Source organism: Entelurus aequoreus, linkage group LG08 (genome assembly GCF_033978785.1).
Source record: "Entelurus aequoreus isolate RoL-2023_Sb linkage group LG08, RoL_Eaeq_v1.1, whole genome shotgun sequence".
In the NCBI taxonomy this organism is placed as follows: Eukaryota; Metazoa; Chordata; class Actinopteri; order Syngnathiformes; family Syngnathidae; genus Entelurus; species Entelurus aequoreus.
The window spans coordinates 60,378,606-60,405,376 of NC_084738.1; the positions used below are offsets into that span (position 1 = coordinate 60,378,606).

Genomic DNA, 26,771 nt, shown 5'->3' on the forward strand with positions numbered 1-26,771 from the left:
ACCATTTAGTGGTCAAATGTACGGAATATGTACTGTACTGTGCAATCTACTAATAAAAGTTTCAATCAATCAATCAAAAAAGTCCTGATTTTCAAGATTTCTCAGAATTTTCCCTCAGGGATTAATCAAGTATTCCTGATTCATATGTATTATTTTTAGAGATGCACAATATTTTTTTCCAAGCCGATTCTGATTACGTTCCGCTTTTCAAGACTGACACCCGTTAACCCATTCATCTCTATTATTTTAGGAGATGCACAATATTTTTTTAAGCCGATAACGTCCTGCTTTTATAGACCGATACACAGTAACTTATATATCTCTATTGTTTTAAGAGATGCACAATATATTTTTAAAGCCGATACTGATAACGTCCTGATTTTCAAGATTTCTCTGAATTTCCCCACATCGATTAATAAAGTATTCCTGATTCTGATTCTGAAATCTGATATCTATTATTTTTAGAGATGCACAATATTTTTTTACAAGCCGATTCTGATTACGTTCCGCTTTTCAAGACTAATACCCGTTAACCTATTCTTCTCTATTATTTTAGGAGATGCACAATATTTTTTTAAGCCAATATTTTTTAAGCCGATAACGTCCTGCTTTTATAGACCGATACACAGTAAGTTATTTATCTGTATTGTTTTAAGAGATGCACAATATATTTTTAAAGCCGATACTGATGATAACGTCCTGATTTTCAAGATTTCTCTGAATTTCCCCACATCGATTAATAAAGTATTCCTGATTCTGATTCTGAAATCTGATATCTATTATTTTTAGAGATGCACAATATATTTTTACAAGCCGATTCTGATTACGTTCCGCTTTTCAAGACTGATACCCGATAACCTATTCTTCTCTATTATTTTAGGAGATGCACAATATTTTTTTAAGCCGATAACGTCCTGCTTTTATAGACCGATACACAATAACTTATTTATCTCTATTATTTTAAGAGATGCACAATATATTTGTAAAGCCGATACTGATAACGTCCTGATTTTCAAGATTTCTCTGAACTTTCCCTCGGAGATTAATAAAGTATTCCTGATTCTGATTCTGATATCTATTATTTTTAGAGATGCACAATATTTTTTTAAGCCGATAATGTCCTGCTTTTATAGACCGATGCACGATAACTTATTTATCTCTATTATTTTAAGAGATGCACAATATTTATTTTCTAAGCCGATAGTGATAACATCCTGCTTTTTAAGACTGATACTCGATAACTTATTTATCTCTATTTTTTTAAGAGATGCACAATATTTTTTTTTCAAGCTGATACTGATAACGTTTTGCTTTTCAAATCTGACACCCAATAACCTATTTATCTCTTATTATTTTAGGAGATGCACAGTATTTACTTTTTTGAGCCGATAACATTCTGCTTTTATAGACTGATATACGATAACATTTTTATTTCTATTATTGTTAGACATGCACAGTATATTTTGTTTAGTCGATACTGATACTGAGTTTCAAGACCGATACCCGATAACTTATTTATATCTATTATTTTTAGAGATGCACAATATTTTTTAAGCCAATACTAATAGCGTTTTGCTTTTGAAGACCGATACTCGATAACTTATTTCTATCTCGTACTTTTAGAGATGCTCAATATTTTTTTAGCCAATACTGATAATGTCCTGATTTACAAGACCGATACCCGATAACTTATTAATATCTATTATTTTCAGAGCAGAACAAATTTTTTTTTATAGCTGAAACAGATTTTTTTTTTTTTCCCGACACTGATAACGTCCTGCTTTTCAAGACCGATACCGATAACTCATTTATTTATCTCTATTCTTTTTAGAGATGTAGCGACTTGTCCAGGGTGTGCCCTGCCTTCTGTCCAAGTTCAGCTTGGATAGGGTCCAGCCCCCCCCCGCAACCCCAAAAGGGACAAGCAGTAGAAAATGAATGGATGGATTTTTAGAGATGCACAATATTTTTTATATTAAGCTGATACCAATAATTTCCTGCTTTTCAAGACCGATACCCGACAACTTATTTATATCTATTATTTTTAGAGCTGCGCAAAATATTTTTTTTAAGCCGATACAGATAACTTCCTGCTTTGCAAGACCAATACCAATAACCGATAACTTATTCATATCTATTTTTTAAATGTAGATCTGACTGTAGTTTGTGCACTACAAAACAAAGCTGTACATAACAGACTGTACCTGTAGAATTGTTAGCGGTACTAAAAAAAAAATCGATTCACATCCAAATCTCAATTTTTATTTATTCCGATTCATAATCAAATATTTTTTAAGAATATATTTTTTTAAATACATTTTTAGGCCATCTCTATGTCTTAGTAGCTGCGCATATATGTCATACATTAGCAACTAAAAGGAGGTTTTGTAACCTGTAACCTGTTTTGAACCAAATCAAGCATTGCGAGAATCAGTTTGAATTGAGAATCGGTTCTGAATCGAATCGTCACCCAAAAATGGGAGTCGCAAGCTCCAGTGAAATAAGGAGAAATTTATGACAGAGGAGCGCTTGATTTGTTCACCTTAACCCATCTACAACACCGTATGTGTCATCTCGCCTCATTAGAGCATTTTAAAATCTATTTTCTATACTTGGTTGTATCAGTATGGATGGCGATATATATTGCAGCCTCCTGTGATAATGATATGTAGCACAACATATTATTTGGCATATACATCTTGAGTTTTTTCCCCTAAAGCCATAAGTCCAGGGACTTATTTAACAAAAACAACAAAACCCAATGTTGTGACGGTAAAAAATATCGATCAAATCACTTTAGTATTGACCATAAACTGATACTATTTGGTATTGTTGCTGCTGATTTTTATTTGCTGCCATGTCATGGCATTGCTTGTCACTGTCCAATTCGTAGGACATACACTATATTGCCAAAAGTATTTGGCCACCCATCCAAATGATCAGAATCAGGTGTCCTAATCAATAAATGTAAATAAATAAATAAATAAATCAGTTGGCCCGGCCACAGGTGTATAAAATCAAGCACTTAGGCTTGGAGACTGTTTCTACATAGGATGCCACCTGTGCAACAAATCCAGTCGTGAAATTTCTGATGGACGACTCTGGGTTTGGAGGTTGCCAGGAGAACGGTACATTTCGGACTGCATTGTGCCCAGTGCGAAATTTGGTGGCGGAGGAATTATGGTGTGGGGTTATTTTTTAGGAGTTGGGCCTGGCCCCTTAGTTTCAGTTAAGGCTGCAGCTAACGATTATTTTTCTATCGATTAATCTATTGATTATTTTTTCGATTAATCTATAGATTATTTTTTCCGATTAATCTATAGATTATTTTTCCTTTTACCGATTATTTTTTTAATTTAAAATTAAGATGAAAAAATAAATGTAGGCCAGTTTTTTCAAAAGGCATGGCTTTTATTTACAAAAAAAAAAAAAGTATGGCCACTCAGTCAACATGACAAAATATTCTGTAACAATGTAAACATTTAAAACTTTTAACATTTAGCGAAATTAAAAGTAGCTTATTTGCTTTTTAATGTGCAAATATAAAAGTAAACATCCAGTGCAAATCTTAATATTCTGCAATAGTATAAGCATTTCAAAAGTAAAAGTATTGCTTATTTTGCTTTAAAATGTGCAAAAATAAAGATAAACATCCAATACAAAAAAGTGCAAAACGAAATATTCTGTAACAACAGTGTAAACATTTCAACAAAAGTGAAAGTATTGCTTATTTGCTAAAATGTGCAAAAATAAAGATAAACATCCAATACAAAAAAGTGCCAATCTATATATTCTGGAGCACTGTAAACATTAAGTATTGCTTTTAAAATGTGCAAAATAAATATCCAGTCCAACACAGTACACAATAACCAATTCTACTCATTCCAGTGAGTGACTAACAGTTGTAATGAAGAAAGGTTAGCATGTCTACATGCTCTGGGGTGAGGCTGCTTCTTTTCTTGTTTACAATATTCCCAGCAGCTGAAAATAGGCGCTCAGAAGGGGTCGATGTGGCTGGAACTGAGAGGTGATTAGCCTTCACCTCAAGCCCGGACTGCGAGTGAGCTGAGCTGCAGTTTAAGTTTCTAGAAGGTCAACGGGCTCATAGTGATGTTACTAGTAGTTGACTGGGAGGTGTTTATTATCATTTGGGGAGAGTCCGCTGCCTGATGCTCACCTGCTAAACACCTATCTGCTCGATGCTGAAGCGCTGACTACATGCGCTCTGAATACGCACTGCTGATTGGCTGTTAACGCTCTGAATACGCACTGCTGATTGGCTGTTAGCGCTTTCTGTGTACCAATCAGATGGTTGTGTGGGTGGGACAATGCTGCGTGCTGAGACAGAGGCAGAAGGAACAAAGCAGCTTGTTAAGACTTTAGCTTTAGCTTAGAAATTCGTTCGGTACGCCCCCGTACCGAACCGAAAGCCCCATACCGAAACGGTTCAATACAAAACACGTACCGTTACACCCCTAGCAGATACAAATGACACATTCATGTTTTTGTGTAATGACAACGTATGCTCACGCAGACGATTGACTAGTTGATGGTTGATGGTTTTCTTTTCAAATGTTCGTTCATAGCCGTTGTGCTGCTATGATAGGCCATTTCCGCTCGACACAGTGTGCATACAACAACATTATTAGGCCGTTTAATGAAATACTCCCACACTTTGGACGACTTTTGGTGTGCTTTTTCCCCCTCGCTCGCACCGTCTGCTTTGCGCTCCGCCATGACGGTAGTGTGACGTAAATATGCGACGCGTCGACGCACAAAAACGGCGTCGACGTATTTACGTAACCAATGACGTCGACTATGTCGACGCGTCGTTTCAGCCTTAGTTCCAGTGAAAGGAACTTTGAATGCTCCAGGATACCAAAACATTTTGGACAATTCCTTGCTCCCAACCTTGTAGGAACAGTTTGGAGTGGGCCCCTTCCTCTTCCAACATGACTGTGCACCAGTGCACAAAGCAAGTTACATAAAGACATGGATGACAGAGTCTGGTGTGGATGAACTTGACTGGCCTGCACAGAGTCCTGACCTGAACACGATAGAACACCTTTGGGATGAATTAGAACAGAGACTGAGAGACAGGCCTTCTCAACCAACATCAGTGTGTGACCTCACCAATGCGCTATTGGAAGAATGGTGGAAAATTCCTATAAACACACGCCACAACCTTGTGGACAGCCTTCCCAAAAGATTTGAAGCTGTAATAGCTGCAAACGGTGGACCGACATCATATTGATGATAGGAATGGTGTGGCACTTCAAGTTCATATGTGAGTCAAGGCAGGTGGCCAAATACTTTTGGCAATATAGTGTAGCTAGTATATGTCATCAACATGCATTATCACAATATGAAAAGCATTAAAACTTCTATTGTCAAATGTATATTATTTATATTGTATATCGTTTATACCAGGCAACCTTAGTTATTGGAGCTATTTTTTTTAAATGTTATCAGATTTATTGGTGTGTCATCATAATTCCCAATATCAGCCCAATAAATAAACAACACAAACAACTACTACACAGCAAGAAAAAGTGCATCTTTGCAACCTGATAGAGGATGAATGAGCCCGCAACATCACGCTTGCACATGAACAGGAAACTGACTGATTTTTTCAGGAAGCGATGTCACTGTTGAGAGGCGTTTCTCAACTTCCTCCCCAACAATGAGCCAACGAGTCTTGTGGTCACGGTTTTACCGAGCATTGGAGATGTATACCCCGAATGCATCACAGTTCTTGTGAATGTGGGCTTGATTACGTGCTGTAAGAGAGTATTCACCTTCCCGCATGCCACGTTTCAACCATCTGGTACCGTCAACGTTTTCGTTTTCTATTGCATAATCAACACGGAAGTGACTGTTATCTGTCGACCAGTCAATGGACATTTGCTTACTACTGTGATTGGTTCCCCAACAAGGGGGTTTGGCCTGCAATGGAAACACCAAAAAATCTGTACCATATTGAACAGAACTGCTTGGGGAAATGGGTCTATAGAGGAGCGCGGTTGGTATTTTCACAGGTCAGCATAAGAAAAGCACCTGTGACCTAAAAGGTACTGTACATGTGGTGTTTTTATACCGAAACTAAAGAAACCTTTTGAATAAAAGGTGAACAATTTCAAGGAAGTTGTCTTTCAGTCAGTCGTTGTATTACCATGCCCTAGATCAGTGGTCCCCCACCTTTTTTGCACCACAGACCGGTTTAATGTAGGCATTATTTTCAGGGACCGGCTTTCCACTCGTGCCAGATAAATACAGCAAAAATAAGTGCACGAAAAATACAACTCACTATAACGCTGAATTAGTGGGAGCCCTGGGCGTGTTTCTTTTCAATGAAATGCAGATGGAAATCAGCCTTTGGCTACAATCTGTCACATTTATATATTCATTAATGTGCATTGTATCATTCACAAAGTTATAACAAATATAACAAATGGCAACATCCTATCAAGAGTTTTATTGTACATCTATAGTATAAACAAGCCTATTTGTTGGTGTGTCTAGTGGGACAGTTAAGTCGGAGAAAATGCAGTCGTTTATAAATTATTTAATGTTTCCATGCGGCACGGACCGGTACCGGTCCGCGGACCGGTGGTTGGGGACCACTGGCCTAGATGACTAAAGACTTAATGGGCCTCAAATTGTTGAATGCCTTTGGTGCAGCGACACAGCACTGATAATAGTGTTCACTGTGCTCATAAAGGCAGACGGACAAAGGGAATGTCTGCTGCCATGAAATTATGACCATCCATCGCCGTCTTGGGCCTGTAACCTCACCAGAGAAAAGTCTTTGTATCAAAAAGAATGTTTCGACAAGAATCCAGCTGCATTCTGCCCTGCAGAAAAAACTTAATTCCAAAAGCAGAGCTACTTGAAACCTCTTCTGCTATGATGTCACATTCATAAAATGTCTGACTTTGCTGCAACAGTCTGAAAAATGACAAATTCAACCGTTTGTAGAAATGTGTCTCGGGCAGGCCGTGGTCCCGCTGTCGTTAAACGATGAATTAGAAAAGTGCCTCGTCCAGTTACCCCTCCAGAGTTTGCTAGCTCAACCTGATAAAGCACAAGTGAAACAATGCACCTTTTCACTTTGACTCACCTAGGAAATTTCACTTCTCCCAAGTGAGTTGAGAACTGGGAACCGATGCTTCGAACAGTCTTGACGAGCGTGGACGCGATGTGTGTCCAGTCTTTTGTACTCAGTGATACGGCAGCACGGATAAGAAGGACGTTCTTCCCAAAATGGAGCAGCTAAAAGTAAGTTGACTTGCAGAGATGTCGGGGTGTCTCTTCTACTGACAACTTGACTCTTTCGTCTCCTGCACGTTGCAAATACGTTTTATTTTTGCGTTTGTGATTTGTGATGAAGGCTTGTGTATAGAAGTCATACATACAAGCTCTAAAATACTGCATTTTTTGATTAAAATCCTCAATGTTCTCTCAGCTAACCTCTGGTCGGACTCCCCTAAAAGTCCAACGGTATCCCCCTGTTGCTCGTTTGACATTCAAGAGACGTCCAGGCAAGAAACTCGAGCTAGTTTGTTTCTTTCTGCCAGACTCTTTTAACAACCAACAGCAAACTTGCCAATGAACGAACCCCTGACTCTGCAGCATCACCCCAAGACCTCTTTCTTTGACCCGTCTGTGACTGACTGTAAAATGGCTCTGAAGGGCCTGCGCCGCTCCCCGGGGTGCGAGGGGCACAAAGAAAGGGGGTTAGGGGAGGGTAGTAAGTAGACAAAGTAGTTGCATTGACAAAGGTGCTCCACATTGTATTGTAAAAAGTCTTGTGGGGGGTTTTATTTGAATGCAGTGATGAATCCACTAAAGTGCCACTCGTCTTAGTCATTGTTTTGTTCTCAGAAGCAATGCTCTCCTCACAACTCAAGGAGGAGAAGCTGATTTGTAATTTTGTCCATGACTCAATGCTTCCCGTCGCAAACTCTTACAGCCTCTAATCTGTGACCGTTGCCTCTCCTGTTGTAGCCTCTAATCAGCACTGCTGCAGTGGAAATTACACCGCAAAGAGCCCAGCTCAGTCACCTGAGCGCCTCACGTCAGTGGGTTTTCAGTCCACTCAGGAAGAATTCATGTTATCCATGGTGGCTGATCAAAAACACACTGTTTAGTAGTGCGGCCGTTAAAGCTTTTGCTCTGAACACTTGCCTGCCTCTAAGAAAGTAATGTTTTTACTCATATTCTGCGGTGATTCATAACGACATAACTGACAAATGTCAGTGCTGCAATCGAAAGAGGAGGACCGCCAAGCTATGTCGCATTTGCCAGATACAACTAATGTCTTTATACTCGGGCTGCAACGATTAATCCAGTGTTTTTCAACCACTGTTAGTGTGCCGCGGGATACAGTCTGGTGTGCCGTGGGAGATTATCTAATTTCACCTATTTGGGTTAAAAATATTTTTGGTAGAAAATGGATGGATGGATGGATGGAAACCAGTAATTTCACTGAAAATTATGTGTTGTTGTTGAGTGTCGGTGCTGTCTAGAGCTCGGCAGAGTAACCGTGTAATACTCTTCCATATCAGTAGGTGGCAGCCGGTAGCTAATTGCTTTCTAGATGTTGGAAACAGCTGGAGGCAGTGTGCAGGTAAAAAAGGCGTCAAATGCTTAAACCAAAAATAAACAAAAGGTGAGTGCCCCTAAGAAAAGGCATTGAAGCTTAGGGAAGGCTATGTGTAACGAAACTAAAACTGGACTGGCTACAAAGTAAACAAAAACAGAATGCTGGACGACAGCAAAGACTTACTGTGGAGCAAAGACAATGTACATTCGCACATGACATGACAATCAACAATGTCCCCACAAAGAAGGATAAAAGCAACTGAAATATTCTTGATTGCTAAAACAAAGTAGATGCGGGAAATATCGCTCAAAGAAAGACATGAAACTGCTACAGGAAAATACCAAAAAAAGAGAGAAAAAGCCACCAAAATAGGAGCGCAAGACAAGAACTAAAACACTGCACACAGGAAAACAGCAAAAAAAACTCAAAGTAAGTCAGGGTGTGATGTGACAGGTGGTGACAGTACACATACTTTGAGACAAGAGCTATATTGATGCATGGTTGGTTATGGTTTAAAGTCATACCCAACAAATGCGACAACGACTCTTTACTGTCAACTGAGTTTCGTTTTTTAATGATTTCTGCAGGTGGTGTGCCTCCGCATTTTGTCAACGCAAAAAATGTGCCTTGGCTCAATAAAGGTTGAAAAACACTGGATTAATCCATTAATTCAATTAGAATTTTTTTTAATTTTTTTACAGATTTTAGAGCTGTATTTTTACCCCCCAAATAAGTGGAATTCCAAATTGTATGGCGGTTTAGAGAAGTGTTTCTCAACCATGCGCCCACTCGAGGGCCGCACAAACATACTGTATCTGTTTCTCAGCTGTATGGGCCGCTGCGGTGCTCAGTTGTAATACACTTTTATACCACTTGGGGCAGTAATGACAATCTCAAACAAACAGAAGAAGTCTGGAGCCAAAGTCATGGAGAAGTTTCTTAAGTGCAAAAAATGTGACTAAAGTGGTGAAGCTGTATTTTCATTTGCACTTATTTATTTTATATATTATTATATTCCTTTAGTGTATTTATTTTAGCACAACATAATTGTACGTAAATGTATTTTTTCTCAGTTATTTATGAATCTCTTCTTATGCAGTTTATTTGATCAGTACTTATTTTTCTAATCAGCCTGACCTAAACCAAAGGTTATGCGTTAAATAAATAACACATGGTTTCATATCATTTGACAAGATTGGTAAACTGTAAGTAGATAATATAATTACTGAATATGATTAAAATCAAGAATAAGATTATTAATTCAGTGTTAATGTTTGAGAACCCAGGAGTCAGGCTATTTTCAAAGTTCATATTTAATTATTGGTTATCAGATTTTTCACATTTGACCTTTGTTGTACCCTTCTATGGTGGCAAATCAGTCAAAACTAAAAGAAAAAACATGCTCGGAGTTTGGAGGATTATCAGTGTTTTTATGGATTTTAGAGTTGTATTTTTTACCTCCAAAATAAGTGGAATTCCAATTTTTATGGCCGTTTAAAGATACTGCTGTTATTCTCATTTTATTCTTTTTTTCCCCCTGTACTTTAAATTGCATAACAACTGAAATATATCATAATAACTATTGTAGGAGTTTGGCATTGTATGAAGACATTTCTTATTATGTAAGAATTAAAGAGCTTTTTGAGAAGAAAAACAGCTCAGCTGGAACAATGGCTAATGTGTGTTTGAAGGCCCAGCAGGATTCTAATCCGAAGAACGGCAGCCTCCCATTGGACGGGGAGGGTAGTTACAAGATGGTGTAGTAATCAGATTAATAGCCACGTCATTTAATCAATTTTGTTCTTACTGGTTGTTCCTCAACACTTTACTTTTTCTTCCGACCACATCAAACCCACATAAGCGTCCTGGATAACGACTAAGTCTACTTGTAATTGAGACGGACTGACTTCCTTTCAAGGGCTTTTATTTTTTATTTTTTTACGTGCAAATGTAACACCGTCACCATGTTGCGCAGAAGAAGCGAATTTTACATCTTCCTCGACGGCTCCTCTGTGAAACCCGAGGAGGAGGAGAGAAAGCTGAGTCCTTATCAAGAGTATCTGCAGGTGCTTCTACAAATGAAGATGACCAGCAATGTAAGTCAGCGCAGAACAAGTGACAGTCTTGACTAGTGTTGTCCCGATACCAATATTTTGGTACTTTTTGGTACTTTTCTAAATTAAGGGGACCACAAAAAATGTCATTATTGGCTTTATTTTAACAAAAAAACTTACGGTACATTAAACATATGTTTCTTATTGCAGGTTTGTCCTTAAATAAAATAGTGAACATACAAGACAACTTGTCTTTTAGTAGTAAGTAAACAAACAAAGGCTCCTAATTTACCTTCTGACATATGCAGTAACATAGTGAGTCTTTTTCCATTCTATTATTTTGTCAAAATTATTAAGGACAAGTGGTAGAAAATGAATGATTAATTTACTTGTTCATTTACTGTTAATATCTGGTTATTTTCTGTTTCAACATGTTCTATCTACACTTCTGTTAAAATGTAATAATCACATAGTTTTCGATGATACCACAAAATTTGGGTATCAATCCGATACCAAGTAGTTACAGGATAATACATTGGTCATATTCAAAGTCCTCATGTGTCCAGGGACATATTTCCTGAGTTTATAAACATAATATACATTTTTTTTTAAACGAAAGAAGATTTTGTGATGCTAAAAAATATCGATGTAATCATAGTAGTATCGACTAGATACGCTATTGTACTTTGTATCATTACAGTGGATGTTAGGTGTAGATCCACCAATGGCATTTGTTTATGTTGTAGCGTCCCAGAAGAGTTGGTGCTGCAGGGAATTCTGAGAATTTGTTCTGTAGTGTTTATGTTGTGTTGCGGTGCAAATATTCTCCCAAAATGTGTTTGTCATTGTTGTTTAGTATGGTTTCACTATATGGCCCATGTTTATGACAGTGTTGGCGTTGTTCATACGGCCACCCTTAGTGTGACATGTATGGCTGTTGATTAAGTATGCCCTTCATTCACGTGTGATCAGTGTGATCAAAGTTAAGATGGTCTCCTTAATGGTTAATGTTTGGACATAATTCAATCTTGTGTTGACTTTGTCAACTAAAGTTACGTTGGACTCATCCATTGTTATGGCTCCAATGTGCAGCGGTGTGAAGTCAGTGTTTCCCATAAACTGCCAAGATACCTGTGGCGGTGGGGTCGTGGCTATGGGCGTGGTCACCATGACATCATCGAGTAATTTGCATAATTTACTACAATGATATGATTTTCTCTAAAAAGGCTCAAAAAATGTATACTTACTAATTAATAATAACAGTTTTGTTTTAAACGTCCATCCATCCATCCATTTTACAATATAATTACAACACTTTATGTACATATTTATATACAGATTTGAACAATAAGTTATTCACTGAAATATATTTATTAATTGTGGTTCTTACAAAAAATATATCTTATAAAATATAAAAGCTAAAATGTCTCTTAAAGCTCTGCCCCTTTAATTAGTGCATACTAAATAATTTAACTTTAGCCTACTACTACAACCATATTATTTACCAGCAACATAAAGTGAAACAGAGGCAGAGGTGTCCTGCCACAGTCAGTAACAAATAAACAGAAAACAGTAGTGGTCAAATACAAGTAAGGCAACAAGAGAAGTATCCTACACTTCTCTTTTGTAAAGTAAATCTGAACAGCCTATATGGGGATCTACATCAACTATATGATTTGCCTGAGAAGCTGGACAGGAAAAAAAATTAAAAAAAATTTTTTTTTAATTTGTGGCGGACGTAATTATTTCGTGGCGGGCTGCCACAAATAAATTAATGTGTGGGAAACACTGGAAGTGAAGCATGTAGAGCTATAACGCACCCTACAGAGTTGATACTTAAAATAATGGCACTTGGTTCGTCTCCATGTAGACAAGGATTAGTGATATAGAAGTAGCTTAAGCATAAGCACTGCTGACTGTGAACAGACATTAGCCCCTAGCTAACTAGCCATGTCTTAAAGCACCTCTTCCTGAGGGCGTTGTACATGACACGTCAACGGTTATAGTACCGAATAGGATTCATTAGTATCGCGGTACTATACTAATACCGGTATACCGTCCAACCATAGTCTTGACTCAACCTCGCAAAGTTCAGACTTTGATTAACGTGGAGTCTGATAGTCAAAAGGCTGAGTGGACAAGCCTTCCAGTTCGTCAGGATGGGAAGGCAGCGAGGTTCGTTTGTAGTACATAACACGCGAGCTCATAATCTTACATTTCAGACTGGCCGAGGCGTTGCTGCTATAAATATCTGCATGGCAGGCAAACAAGAACTCTTGCACATAAGGTCACTAAACAGCTGCTGAGATTTTGCATAAGGTTGGTGTGAGTGTATTTCCCCAATGTTTGCTTTGTGACTTTTGAGAGGATTACTTCGGCAAATACTGCTAACAGATCTTATTTAGGGATAGAGGTATTTTCCAGAGTCTACAGGGGCTATGGAAGGCTATAGAGGCTATGGAAGGCTATAGTGTAGTGTTGTCCCAAAATGTATTTCGATATTTCTTTGGGTCATTTTTGGCTTTATTTAAAGAACAGATCTTACGATACATTAAACATATGTTTCTTAATACAATCAAAGAACAATTTTGGCATTAAATTAGAGTGACCATACTAGACAATCTCTCTTAAGCAAGCAAACAGGTTACAAATTCTCCTAATTTTGCTGCTGACATACAGTATGTAGTAACATTGTGTCATTTCCAAGAGACAAACGGTAAAATATTGATTATTATTTACCTGTTCATTTACTGTTAATACCTATACATCTGTTAAAATGTAATAAGCATTTATTCTTCGGGTGTTTGAATACGTTACATAAGTTTTGGGTGATACTACAAATTTGCATAGGGATACAATACCAAGTAGTTACAGGATCATACATTGGTCATAATTAAAGTTCTACTGTGTCCAGGTACGTATTTCCTTAGTGTATAAACAATAACAAAAATGACAAAAGATTTATGATTTATGACAAAAGGATTTAATTATCAGTGTACTATCGGCCCTTGTACTTGGTATTGTTACAGTTGCTATTTCTATAGAGACACTTATTTGTTTACATTCAGGAGCGTGAGCTTGCCTTATATCCTCCTATTGTGAGTAGGGTAGCATGTTTAGCAAATCTTCATCCAGCAGGGATGATACTTCTATAAAAAACTGTAGTTTGTCACAATGGAGGCAAGGATTAGTGATTTAGAAGTAATTAAAACACTACGGAGCGACGTTAGCCAGCTACGTTTTAAAGCACCGCTAGCAGAGCGGTACTTCAGTGTTTATAGCTTCACCTTTATTGTTAGTTTTGAAGCTTGTGTGCTCTCTGTGTGTGTTGACTCACATGCGCCTCCTCTCATATTACCAGCAATATCACCACGATGCGCCATCATGTCCATGAGTATGGTATAGTAGTATAGTAGCTTTTTTAATTTGTTAGTACCATGGTACTTTATTAGTACCGGTACACCCTAAACCCTTCTAGAGAGGTTTATAGTCGACGTGTGGAAGCGATTATAACTGTGTCTTGAAGAAACTGAGAGGGAACTGGATGCACTGCTTGGTTGTAGCCAGCAGAGGCACTGTTTATTTAGTCTCAAGGAGTTTGTCGTTCAGTAGACTCTAGACAAACTTCATTGATTCAAAGAACATGTTGTCATGCAGGTGTGTTTGGCATCAGTGGACGGAGGGGTTACTCTGGGCTACAAAGATATTATTCCCCCCCACGTATTCGGACAAAGCCGGATGTGTGTCCGAGAGAGCCTAAATATTTGTTGTACGCCCACAGCGAAGCAGCGCACAGACCAGCTCGCAGACCTTGGAGCACAGAGCTTCACTGTTTGTGCTATCTGCCAGCCAACAGTGAGAAGCAGAAAGCGAGGTTTGATTTATTTTTTCAGCTTCTACTTTGCTGGACAGGAGGGCGATTGGTCCATTATTGGTAGTATTGGTTCACCTTGACTCATTTTACCTTTCGCCAAGGACAAAAAGCACTGTTGGTGTTGGCTATTAGGGGTGCCGGGAAAAATTGATTCACATCTGAATCACAATTCTTCTTATTATGATTCTGAATTGATTGAAAATGTTCAAAAATACATTTAAAAAAAAAATTTTTTAGGCCTTCTCAGCGCCTACTTGCTACGCTTATACGTCATAAGTCAGCAGCCAAGAGGAGCTGTAACCACTGTTAAGGTTTCATTATAATTTACAGTTGCAAGAAAAAGTATGATTACCTGGATTTGTGCATGAATTGGACATTAAAATGTGTTCCGATCTTCATCTAAGTCACAACAATAGACTAACAGTCTGCTTAAACTAATTACTACACAAAAAATAACAGGTTTTCATCTTTTTATTGAACACAACATGTAAACATTCACAGTGCAGGGTGGAAAAAGTATCTGAACCCTTGGATTTAATAACTGGTTGAGCCTCTTTTGGCAACAATAACCTCAACTAAACGTTCACTGTAATTGCAGATCGGACTTGCACAACGGTCTGGAGGACTTTTGGACCATTCCTCTTCACAAAAGTGTTTCAGTTCAGCAATATTCTAGGGATATCTGGTGTGAATTGCTCTCTTGAGGTCATGCCACAGCATCTCAATTGGGTTGAGGTCAGGATTCTGACTGGGCAACTTCAGAATGCGTATTTTCTATTATTTAAGCCATTCCGATTTACTTTTATGGGTTGTCCTGTTGTATCACCCATCCTCTCTCGAGCTTCAGTTGGCAGACAGGTTTTCCTGTAATATGTTTTGATATGATTGGGAATTAATTTTTCCGTCGATGACAGCAATCCGTCCAGACCTTGAGACAGTAAAGCAGCCCCAAACCATGATGCCTCCTCCACCATATTTCACTGATGGGAGGAGGTTTTGATGTTGGTACGCTGTGCCTTTTTTCCTCCGCACAACTACATTTTGGTTCCATTTGTCCGCAGAATATTTTACCAGTCGTGCCGTGGAACAGCTAGGTGCTCCTTTGCAAACTTCAAACGTGCTGCAATGTTTTTTTTGGACAGCAGTGGCTTCCTCCATGGTGTCCTCCCATAAACTCCCACTATTGTCTAAGGTTTTCCTTATTGTTGGTTGGTCAACAAAAATGTTAACATGCTCCAGAGATTTTTGTAAGTCTTTAGTTGACACTCTAGGATTATTTTTCACTTCATTGAGCATTCTGCGCCGTTCTCTTGCAGTCATCTTTACGGGATGGCCACACCTAGGGAGAGTAGCAACAGTGCTGATCGTTCTCCATTTGTAGCCAACCTGTCTTACCGTGGACACATGGACATCAAGGCTTTTAGAGATACTTTTGTAACCCTTTCCAGCTTCATGTAAGTCAACAATTCTTGTTCGTAGGTTTTTAGAGAGTGCGTTTGTGTGAGGCATGGTTCACATCAGGCAATGTGTCTTGAGAACAGCGAACTCAAAACTGGTGTGGGTTTTTATAGGGCAGGGCAGCTTTAACTAACACCTGTAATGTCATCACATTTGTTGGACTCCAGTTTGGCTGACTCCTGGCTCCAATTGACTCTTGGAGAAGTTATAAGCTTAGGGGTCCCCATACTTTTTCCTTACCTACAGTGTTTATACATTGTTTTAAAAAAAACATGAAAACATACAAATGTATGTGCAGTATTAGTTTAAGAAGACTGTGTTTGGCTATTGTTGTGACTTAAATGAAGATCAGAACTCTTTTTATGCACACATTAGGCAGAAATCCAAGTTATCCCAAATGCCTTTTAATGCCGATCACAAACGCCAACCATCTCTGGCTGATACTTACCATGAATGGATTAACGTGGACCCCGACTTAAACAAGTTGCAAAACTTATTTGGGTGTTACCATTTAGTGGTCAATTGTACGGAATAAGTACTGTACTGTGCAATCTACTAATAAAAGTTTCAATCAATCAATCAAACTGTATGTTTTGAATCCCACGGTTTACAAGCGACTAGCCTCTAATTATGTGTATCCATACACTGTTTGGAGCCGCTCCTAGGGCTGGACGATTTAATGAAGTTGATTGGATTGGATAAAAATGCAAATCTGTTATTATTAATTAGTATTAAGATATATTTTTATATTGGTTTGACATATTTTTAATTGTTGCTTATTGTACAATGCACTTTGTCATTCTTGAGACTTTTAATGAGTTTTTTATTTAAATTAAAAACTTCTTCTTCTGGTGTTGTTACAAAACGTAGCCGCGTTTAGAGACTCTACTTCTGTCCCTCGATGTCCCTGACGAAAGAGATGAGCTCCAGCAAGCATGACGTCACACTTGCTTCGCGCTAATCTACTTTCACTTTCTTTTCTTTGTCCTCTTAATATTTGCACATTTTGTAGATGGCTGTCCATGGGCATATCTGGTTACATCCACATCACAGACATGCTGACAACGCTCCAGACAATCGCATGCGTTTTGTTTACGTCCGGGTTCAGCAGCGTGGTTTTCGGTAATCAAAGTATAAAACCCAAAACCAATGAAGTTGGCACGTTGTGTAAATGGTAAATAAAAACAGAATACAATGATTTGCAAATTCTTTTCGACCTATAGTCAATTGAATAGACTCCAAAGACAAGATACTTAACGTTGGATCTGGAAAACTTAGTTATTTTTGGCAAATATTAGCTCATTTGGAATTTGATGCCTGCAACATGTTTCAAAAAAGCTGGCACAAGTGGCAAAAAAGACTGAGAAAATTGAGGAATGCTCATCAAACACTTATTTGGAACATCCCACAGGTGAACAGGCTAATTGAACAGATGGGTGCCATGATTGGGTATAAAAGCAGCTTCCATGAAATGCTGTACCAACTTTTTTGCAATGTGTTGCTGCCATTAAATTCTAAGTTAATGATTATTTGCAAAAAAAAAAGTTTCTCAGTTCGAACATTAAGTATCTTGTCTGTGCAGTCTATTCAATTGAATATAAGTTGAAAAGGATTTGCAAATCAGTGTATTCTGTTTTTATTTACGATTTACACAACGTGCCAACTTCCCTGGTTTTGTATTTTTTCGGCGGTCAAGTTTTCGGTACATCACTTGTCAATAATAAGCTATATCAAATATATATCAAATATCAATTCATACTGTAACGACCTGCTGGTGGTAATGTAAAATGTTTGTGTGGTTTGGATTTAATGTCAGTTTTTCCCATGTTTGCAAACACACCGCCTGTGCCTAAAAGGTGATTGGCGGAGAATGAGGAAGTGTTGTGTGTAAGGGAGGTAAAACCTGTTAAAATTGTGCCATTTGTCATAGCGTCGGGCTTCCATTGGGGGCTAAAATATATTATCCATCCATTTCCTACCGCTTATTCCCTTCGGGGTCGCGGGGGGCGCTGGAGCCTATCTCAGCTACAATCGGGCAGAAGGCGGGGTACACCCTGGACAAGTCGCCACCTCATCGCAGGGCCAACACAGATAGACAGACAACATTATTACTTTTAATTTGTTTTCATGTTATCACGTGGCGGGGGTCACAGCTTGCTGCAAGGTTTGTTTCCCCCGGGATGCAAACAGACCACTCCGGACAGGACGTGCAGGTAGGAACATAATTTATTCTGAAAAACCCGAACAAGTGCCAAAACAGAAAACAAGCCAGAGGACAAACGTGCCGATAGCACTGGACGCTAGGGCTAACACTTAGCATGGACTAGAGACAGGAAATACTCACGTAATAGATGCATGAAGCAAACAATGAAGCCAGGCCGACTGACCGGCAAAGGCAGGCTTAAATAATGCCTCTGATTAGTGCTCGGGAAACAGGTGAGCGTCCCGAACACCAATCAGAGGCAAGTGAAAAGAACAAGCAACCATGGTAACTAAAACAAACTTAAGGGTGCACAAAACAGGAACTGAGGGAGTGCAAAACTAACCGAAAATACCAAAAACATGATCCGGGCCACGGATCATGACACAAGTAAAAAAAAACAGACTTATTTTCAAGGTGTGGCGGTAATATAAATGCCGTGGCGGTCCACTCTTTTGAGTACGTTTGAGAGATAGGATAAAGGTAAACCAGCAGATCAGCAGGACTTCTTCTGTCTCTTGTCTTAAAGACAATAGCCCTGAGGTCTTATTGTCCTCATTCCAATAGAACATCTGCACACTCCCCCAAGCAAAGATGCCCCCCCCCTGCACCAGCGGGACATCTGCTTTGCGTTGACTCAACAGGTTTCCTGTCAGAGGCCCACGAAGGCAGACACCACTGGCAGGCATGACGTTGCTCAGCGGAAACATGCTAATATAAATCTCCATGATACAAATGAGCAAGTGTTGGTTGAAGCGAGACGGCTCGTTCTAGGTCCGTTTCCAAATCTTTTCAGGGTTATTAGCGGGGGTTTCAGCCTTTTGGATCCCGCCTACTCAATCCAAAAAAAGCAGCTGCTCTCTTGTGTCTTTTTAATGACGTATTGATTGTTTTTCTTCCGTGTCCGACCGAGCAGGAAACTGACCTGAAAAAAGTCGTCCCCGGGAGCGTTTACACACTCTTTTGAACCAGTGCTCTGCAAATCTTGTAGGATTGTATCGTGTTTGCGGACGTCAAATGTCTTGAAGAATCAGCACTTTCTTTGCAGTTGCTTAACAATTGTATTCGTACAAGGGGAACATGGTTCTCGTTTTCTGTGGTCAGCACTCGCATGGGCACAGAAATGTATCTACCTCACTAGAGATAAATACAGATGGGGTAATAACGTCAGCCAGGAAGTAGGTTAATCGTGTTTTTCATGGTTGATTGTATCGTATTTGATTGCGTCAAGAAGGATCATTTCACACAATTGGCCCCCTTTAGATCCCAGTTATCTCTACAGATCAAATCAATTGCCCCTGGTAGATTAGCGTGATCCGCAGATCTAATCTAGAGTGGAGACTAAATAATGTGCATTAGCATTTAGATGATTCCTAATCCCCATCAGCAGTTGGGAAGGGCTGTGGGTCAGCGGGCTGGTCCTTGAACAACCACATATTTGCTTTCTCTATGTCCACCCTACTTATATTTACCGGTAGTAACTACTTGGGTCTCCCTTTTGTTCCACGCTCAAAGTCCTTTCCCATTTCCTGAATAATAACAAAAAACCTTGCTTCTATTTGTTTTCCTTCATGTACTACCACAATAGACCACGCATCACGGGGAGTGGGACTGGGTCCTGAAATAACAAGCTTGCGTAGGACTGGTTCGGCTCCTGTTGGGACCCCGTATCGCCACTCCTCAGCACTCAGCCTGTTATTGGCTTGTGCTGTGTTTACACAACACATACTTTATGTAGTTAAAACAAAAATACAGCAGTATCTTAACGTACAAGTAACTTAATTTACACATAATATGAGGTACGAGCCCCCCAAAGATCGACACAATCCTGCCCTCCAGTCCACCGGAAGAGAAACATTTTGTGCGACTGAATCAGAGAAACCAAACATTAAAAATGTGTTCTACCGGTTAGCAGCCAACCCGCAGCGCTGTCACTCCGCGTCACACAAAAATGTATCCATGAAAATATGGAGAAGCTACCAATGCCTTGATTGACGTGTTTCAGTTTATTCTGTCTCTCGGCTGAACAACAGCATAACTTTTGGTACACAAACAGAGCTTGCTGTCAACTCTGACCTCTACGGTCCGACACTCAAAAGACGTCCGTGGGCAATATAAACAATGATTTCCTAGTTCCCATTGTTACATAACAGAGAAATAATGTGTAGGACACGCCTACAAAAAAGTGTGCTTTGAAAGGTAAAGACTGAACAATATTATTTCAGAAAAGTACTGTAGTTTTTTGTTACTACATGCTATTTATTGTATTCTTAGGGCATTCAATCGATCGCAACCGGACTATTTGTCTTAGAAGTTGTGTCGCTTCTCATCCAAGTAGGCTTCCCCAGTTCATGCTCATAGACTGAGCTTTGTCAGAGCTGGTCTTGGACTTAGGTTGGGCTACTTGGATGAGAGACAAAACATCTTCTAAGACAAGACATTCCAGTTGCGATTGACAGGTATTTCCTCGTTTTTGGTCACATGCTAGCATGCTAATGCTTTTCAGTAGCATTTTAGCTAATTGTGTATGTTTCACCTTAAAAATCAATGGCTTTTGAGTTTGGCGCCATATTAGAAGTATGCTAACTTCTTCTATATTACAGCATGCTAACATTTTATGATATAATTTTTGATCATTTTATTTGTGTAAACCTCAAAATCATTGTTTTCTTCTTATCTTAGAAGTACGCAAACTTTTTTTTAAGTCATCATGCTTGCGTTTGCATGCTAATGTTTAGTGCTAGCATTTTAATAACAATAATACATAATGATACATTTCGCTTGTAAGGCGCCTTTCTGGGCACTCAAGGACACCGTACAAAATCAAAACAATAAAATACATTGGATAAAAACAACAACAAACATTTTAGCTGATTTTGTAAATCATGTATTTCGATACTTAGCGCCATTTTATAAGTATGTTAACTTCTTCTATGTTGGCATGCATGACATTTCATGCCAGCATTTTTAGTAATTGTATTCGTTCAAACCTAAAAATCATTCTTTTTGATACTTGCCGCCATCTTAGAAGTTCACATGCCAGCTTTAGCATGCTAATGCTTTATGCTACTATTTTAGCTGAATTTGAATGTTTAACCTTAAAAATCATGTATTTTGATACTTGGTGCCATTTTAGAAGTATGTTAACTTTTTCTATGTTAGCATGCTAACAACATTTAATGCTAGCATTTCAGATAATTTGGAAAGTTTAATCCTAAAAATCATGGATTTAGATACTTGGAAGGATGTTCATTTCTTTTATATTAGCATGTTAATATGTAATGCTAAAATCTCAGCTATTTTTTTAAATGTTTAAACCTAAGATTCATGGATTTTGAGACTTAAAAGTATGTTAACATGCTTGCATTTTTGCAAATTTTATTTCTATAAATTTAAAATGAATGGGTTTTGAGACATGTCTCCCTCTTGCAAGTATGCTAACTGTTCCCAGCATAACACGCTAACTAACATTAGCATGTTAATGTTTTATGCTAGTTATTTAGCTTCAATCCACCCCGGACTTGCTCAGTGGCCTAGTGGTTAGAGTGTCCGCCCTGAAATCGGTAGGTTGTGAGTTCAAACCCCGGCCAAGTCATACCAAAGACTATAAAAATGGGACCCATTACCTCCCTGCTTGGCACTCAGCATCAAAGGTTGGAATTGGGGGTTAAAATACCAAAAATGATTCCCGGGCGCGGCCACCGCTGCTGCCAACTGCTCCCCTCACCTCCCAGGGGGTAAACAAGGGGATGGGTCAAATGCAGAGGACACATTTCACCACACCTAGTGTGTGTGTGACAATCATTGGTACTTTAACTTACGTTAACTTAACTCACCCAAAGGTTCATTGCACAGATAGCAGGCCCTTAAAAATGTATGCAGAATTTTTTTAATATGAAAAATTCAGTTTTTTTCTAAAATGTGTTCAAGCCCAAAAATGAACGAAACACCCCTCGAATCAGATTTCAGTCCATTAAAAGTAGAGGAATTTCTTACAATGAATTATGAATTAATGTTATCTTGCACATGTTTAAATAATTAAGTTTCTCTTACCGCTGCCTGCGATTCATATTTAATTAAACTGTGCAACCTTCGCTTGGCTGGATGCTACTCCTCTTTCCCGAATATCCCGCTGGAGATTATAATGTTATTATTTAACATTTCTGTATTAATAAATCAAACTCGGTACAATGAAGCGGTCGAGGCTGTGGAAGGGGGGGTTCAAGGCCACACTGCCCTCAGAGTAACTCCCCCTCAAATGTAATCCCTTCCCGTGTAATCCCGCCTCCTTCCAATCCCCTCTCCCGCCCTCCTGCTCCGCTCACTCCCTTCCCTGTCCTCCCCCTCCATCCTATCCAGTCCACCTTACGCCTGATGGAGCATTAATGCACCGGGCCGCTTCCCATTCTCACTGAGTCGGGGAGAAGCGGGACGGCGGTCGTGCTCGCGTTGGCTGCTTTCTCTGGGATTCCTGCACCTTTCCTGGCGATCAGGGGATTACTTTCAACAGTTTCTCCGTCAGAACTCTTCCCAATCCACAACTCTCTCCGCTTGTGCGGGAAATGCTTGTGCGGACGCCTGCTTTCGGATGGCGTCCATGACTAACCTGGATTTGGATATTCTCCGAGGGATGAAACGGGATAAAATGCTGCCCCTGCAAAAAAGGGTAATGTGAGTTACGTGTGTATTGCAGGAGTGCCTTTTATGGGGAAAGCAACAATGTGTCTGCAGTCAGGCGTGCCCATTGTGTGCGCTCTTTGCTCTGCTGATGATGATGATTCCAATGCACCGACAGGCAGAGTGAAATTTGTTATTAAGGAATGAAAGGTAGCGTAGATGAGCGATTGCTCATTGAAACTAACAATGTCTGCAGGAAACTCCCCTCTCACTCCAAACATTGTTTACCACTAAGTGCTTCATCCGTGAAGGCCGTTTGATCTTTTCTCATACAACCCAGCCACTATGGCGGTGTTTTTCAACCACTGTGCCGTGAGATACGGTCTGGTGTGCCGTGGGAGATCATGTAATTTAACCTAATTGGGTTAAAAATATTTTTTGCAAACCAGTAATTATAATCCGCAAATGTGCCGTTGTTGGGTGTCTGCGCTGTCTAGAGCTCGGCAGAGTAACCGTGTAATACTCTTCCATATCAGTAGGTGGCAGCCGGTAGCTAATTGCTTTGTAGATGGTTTTTCGTGATCACAATATGCGGGAGGCAGCGTGTAGGTAAAAAGGTATACACTTACATCAAAAATAAATAGAAGGCCAGTGCCGCTAAGAAAAGGCATCGAAGCTTAGGGATGGCTATGCAAAACGAAACTAAAACTGAACTGGCTGCAAAGTAAACATAAACAGAATGCTGGACGACAGCAAAGACTTACAGAGTGTGGAGCAGACGGCGTCCACAAAGTACATCCGTACATTACATGACAATCAACAATGTCCCCACAAAGAAGGATAGTGTCCGCACAACTTAAATAGTTGAAATAAGTTTATTTTGGTCATATAATCAACCATCAACCATTTTGTGTGACCAGTTTAACAGTACAGATTATACATATTTAACAATCATACACGAAAAGAAAAGAAAAGAAAAAGAATGACCGAAAAAGGAATAGGCTGAAGCCAAAGCTTATATTTGCCTATCCTATACATTCACTGAAAATTAGATTGCCTGGAACATCAACTTTAAAAAAAAATCACTGGGATGAAAGTAATTGTTACTATATTTTATCATTTTAAATTATTTCACCTTTCAAGGTTTTCTTAAACCTTAACAAAGAACTACATGTCTTCAGCTCATCACTGAGCTTGCTCCACCATTTAACTCCTAAAACTGAAATACATTTGTATTTTATATTCGTTCTTACTTTACCTATTTCAAAAATCAATATCCCCCTGTAAATTATAGTTTTCTCCTCTTAATTGAAATAACCTAAGAATACAAGCTGGAAGGCTTGTATTGTTCTTTACTCGAAACATAATTTCCATTGTTTTTAAAAACACAATATCTGAAAATTTTAACACATTAGAACTTATAAATAATGGATTGGTATGTTCATAGTAGCACGCTTTGTGTGTTATTCGAATGACCTTTTTTTGAAGTTTAATTATTTGGTCTATGTTAGTCTTGATTGCGAAAACAAAGCAGGTGCAGACATGAAACTGCTATAGGAAAATACCAAAAAAGAGGAAAAGCCACCAAAATAGGAGCACAAGACCTAAAACACTACACCCAGGAAAACACCCAAAAAACTCAAAATAAGTCACGTCGTGATGTGACAGGTCGTGACAGTACACCTATTTGAGACAAGACCTATAGAGATAGATGGTTGGTTATGGTTTGAATTCATATCCAACAATTGCGAGAACAACTTTTTATTGTCAATATCGGCTACTGAGTTTCATTTTTCAATGATTTCTGCTGGTGGTTTGCTTCCGCATTTTTAAAGGTTGAAAAACACTGTACTATGGAAACTGTGCTATGCAAGAAGTGTCGAAATGCTCAACCTGTTTTTCAATCATCACCACAGCAGCTTCCGGTCTCGATAAGCATGCTGTCACTGCAGAGCCGAAGCATCAGACACATTGCTTAGGTCGTCTTAACCCTCAGGCTAAAATGTATTTGGATGCAGATTTTTAAAAACAACAAAAGACTCCAGACATGGTACATGACAGGATGGGGAGCTGCCAGAGCTACACCCAGGTAGCAAGTTTCTGTAAGAATCTAAAGGATAGCAATGTTGTAAGTATGGCATTCTACAACTACAATGTGATTGTTGTGCCTGGGTTTCGTAAAATGATGTTGATCGGATGATCCGATGAGGTGACGCTTTGCCTCAGGGCTGGTTTCCTTCCTGTCCTTCCTTTTAGATCACGTGGTCTGTAGCAGGATATCAAAAATAACCGTTTGGATTTTGTCAGAGTGGACAGTGTCCTATGGGCCAATGTTTTTTTTTAGTTCTGAATTGTATTCACGAGAGGAGGTCAGATGCTTTTGTCTGTCTGAGAATAAACACATTCACCGTCACGCATCCTGCCTGAGAGCTGAGGCCGAGTGTAGCCACATGGAAAATATGGGGCTGAAGACTCTATCTCACTAACGAGGCGGTTTCACTGGTTGTATTAGATTCTGCCGATGCAACAATCAACTTAGGCTCTAGCTATCAATTATTTTAGTAATCCACTATCAATAAGTTTTTTCTAGGGTTGTACGATATACCGGTATTAATAAAGTTGTTGTCCCGATACCAATATTTTGGCACCGGTACCAAAATGTATTTCGATACCTTTGGATACTTTTCTAAATAAAGGGGACCACAAAAAATTGCATTTTAACAAATGGTTCATTAAACATACGTTTCTTATTGCAAGTTTGTCCTTAAATAAAATAGTGAACATACAAGACAACTTGTCTTTTAGTAGTAAGTAAGCAAACAAAGGCTCCTAATTTAGCTGCTGACATATGCAGTAACATATTGTGTCATTTTCCATTCTATTATTTTGTCAACATTATGAGGGACAAGCTGTAAAAATGTATTATTAATCTACTTTTTCATTTACTGTTAATATCTACTTGTTTTCTGTTTCAACATGTTCTATCTGTACTTCTGTTAAAATGTAATAATCACTTATTCTTCTGTTGTTTGATACTTTACATTAGTTTTGGATGACACCACAAATTTGGGTATCAATCCGATACAAAGTAGTCACAGGATCATACATTGGTCATACTCAAAGTCCTCATGTGTCCAGGGACATATTTCCTGAGTTTATAAACCTAATGTACATTTAAAAAAACAAAAGAAGATGTGATGCCAAAAAATATCGATGTATCGACTAGATATGCTCCTGTACTTGGTATCATTACAGTGGATGTTAGGTGTAGATCCACCCATGGCGTTTGTTTACATTGTCACGCCGGTGAGCTATGGTGTGTAGTTAAGCATGTTTAGCTATCCTCGTCCTGCAGGGATGATACTTGTACTTTATTTGTCGCTATGGAGACGAGGATTAGTGATTTAGAAGTACCGTAGCTACAAACACTGCCGACTGCGAATGGACGTTCGCCGCTGAGCTAGCTAGCTATGTCTTAAAGCACCTCTTCCAGAGGGCGTTTCAGTGTTATAACTTCACCTTTATCTTTAGATTTTAAGCCAGAATGGGTCTGTTCTCCCTTTTCTGTCTACACACTGTGTCTGCTTGTAAGTACTCTGTGATTGTGTGCTGCCGAACATGCTCGTCAACCAGCAATGTGATGACGTGACGACGTGCTGTCATGCCCGGGGACCGGGACTTTTCAAACAGAGTATCGTACCGTTTTTTATTCATTAGTACCACGATACTATACCAGTACCGTTATGCCGTACAACCCTAGCTGCAACTACCAACTATTATAGTAATCGATTTATCTTTGATTAGTTTGTTTTAAATAATCGAGTAACTGGATACAACATTGTCACGCTCATTGCAAATAAACAACTATTTTTCTGCCTGCTTTCTAATAAGTCATCAACACTGAAATTGCACATTGAACATGTGTGCATGTTTATAAATAATAACAAACTGCTGTTTGCCACC

At 39.0% G+C, this 26,771-nt stretch overlaps 1 protein-coding gene across 26 annotated transcripts in view; it reads left to right on the forward strand.

The window, feature by feature from the left end:
• LOC133656125 (formin-binding protein 1) overlaps positions 1 to 26,771 on the forward strand; it is a 151,914-nt gene that overhangs the window by 12,060 nt on the left and 113,083 nt on the right. For 11 of the 26 annotated variants that reach the window (XM_062056979.1, XM_062056985.1, XM_062056993.1 and 8 more), the window contains exon 1: positions 22,534 to 22,857. The exons of 1 other annotated variant lie outside the window; for it this stretch is intronic. In XM_062056979.1, the coding sequence (XP_061912963.1) occupies positions 22,780 to 22,857 (78 nt within the window). In that variant the 5' untranslated portion in view covers positions 22,534 to 22,779. Of the gene's footprint in view, positions 1 to 22,529; positions 22,858 to 26,771 lie in introns of those variants that run through there. 14 more of the 26 variants (XM_062056984.1, XM_062056988.1, XM_062057002.1 and 11 more) reach the window with 6 other exon arrangements.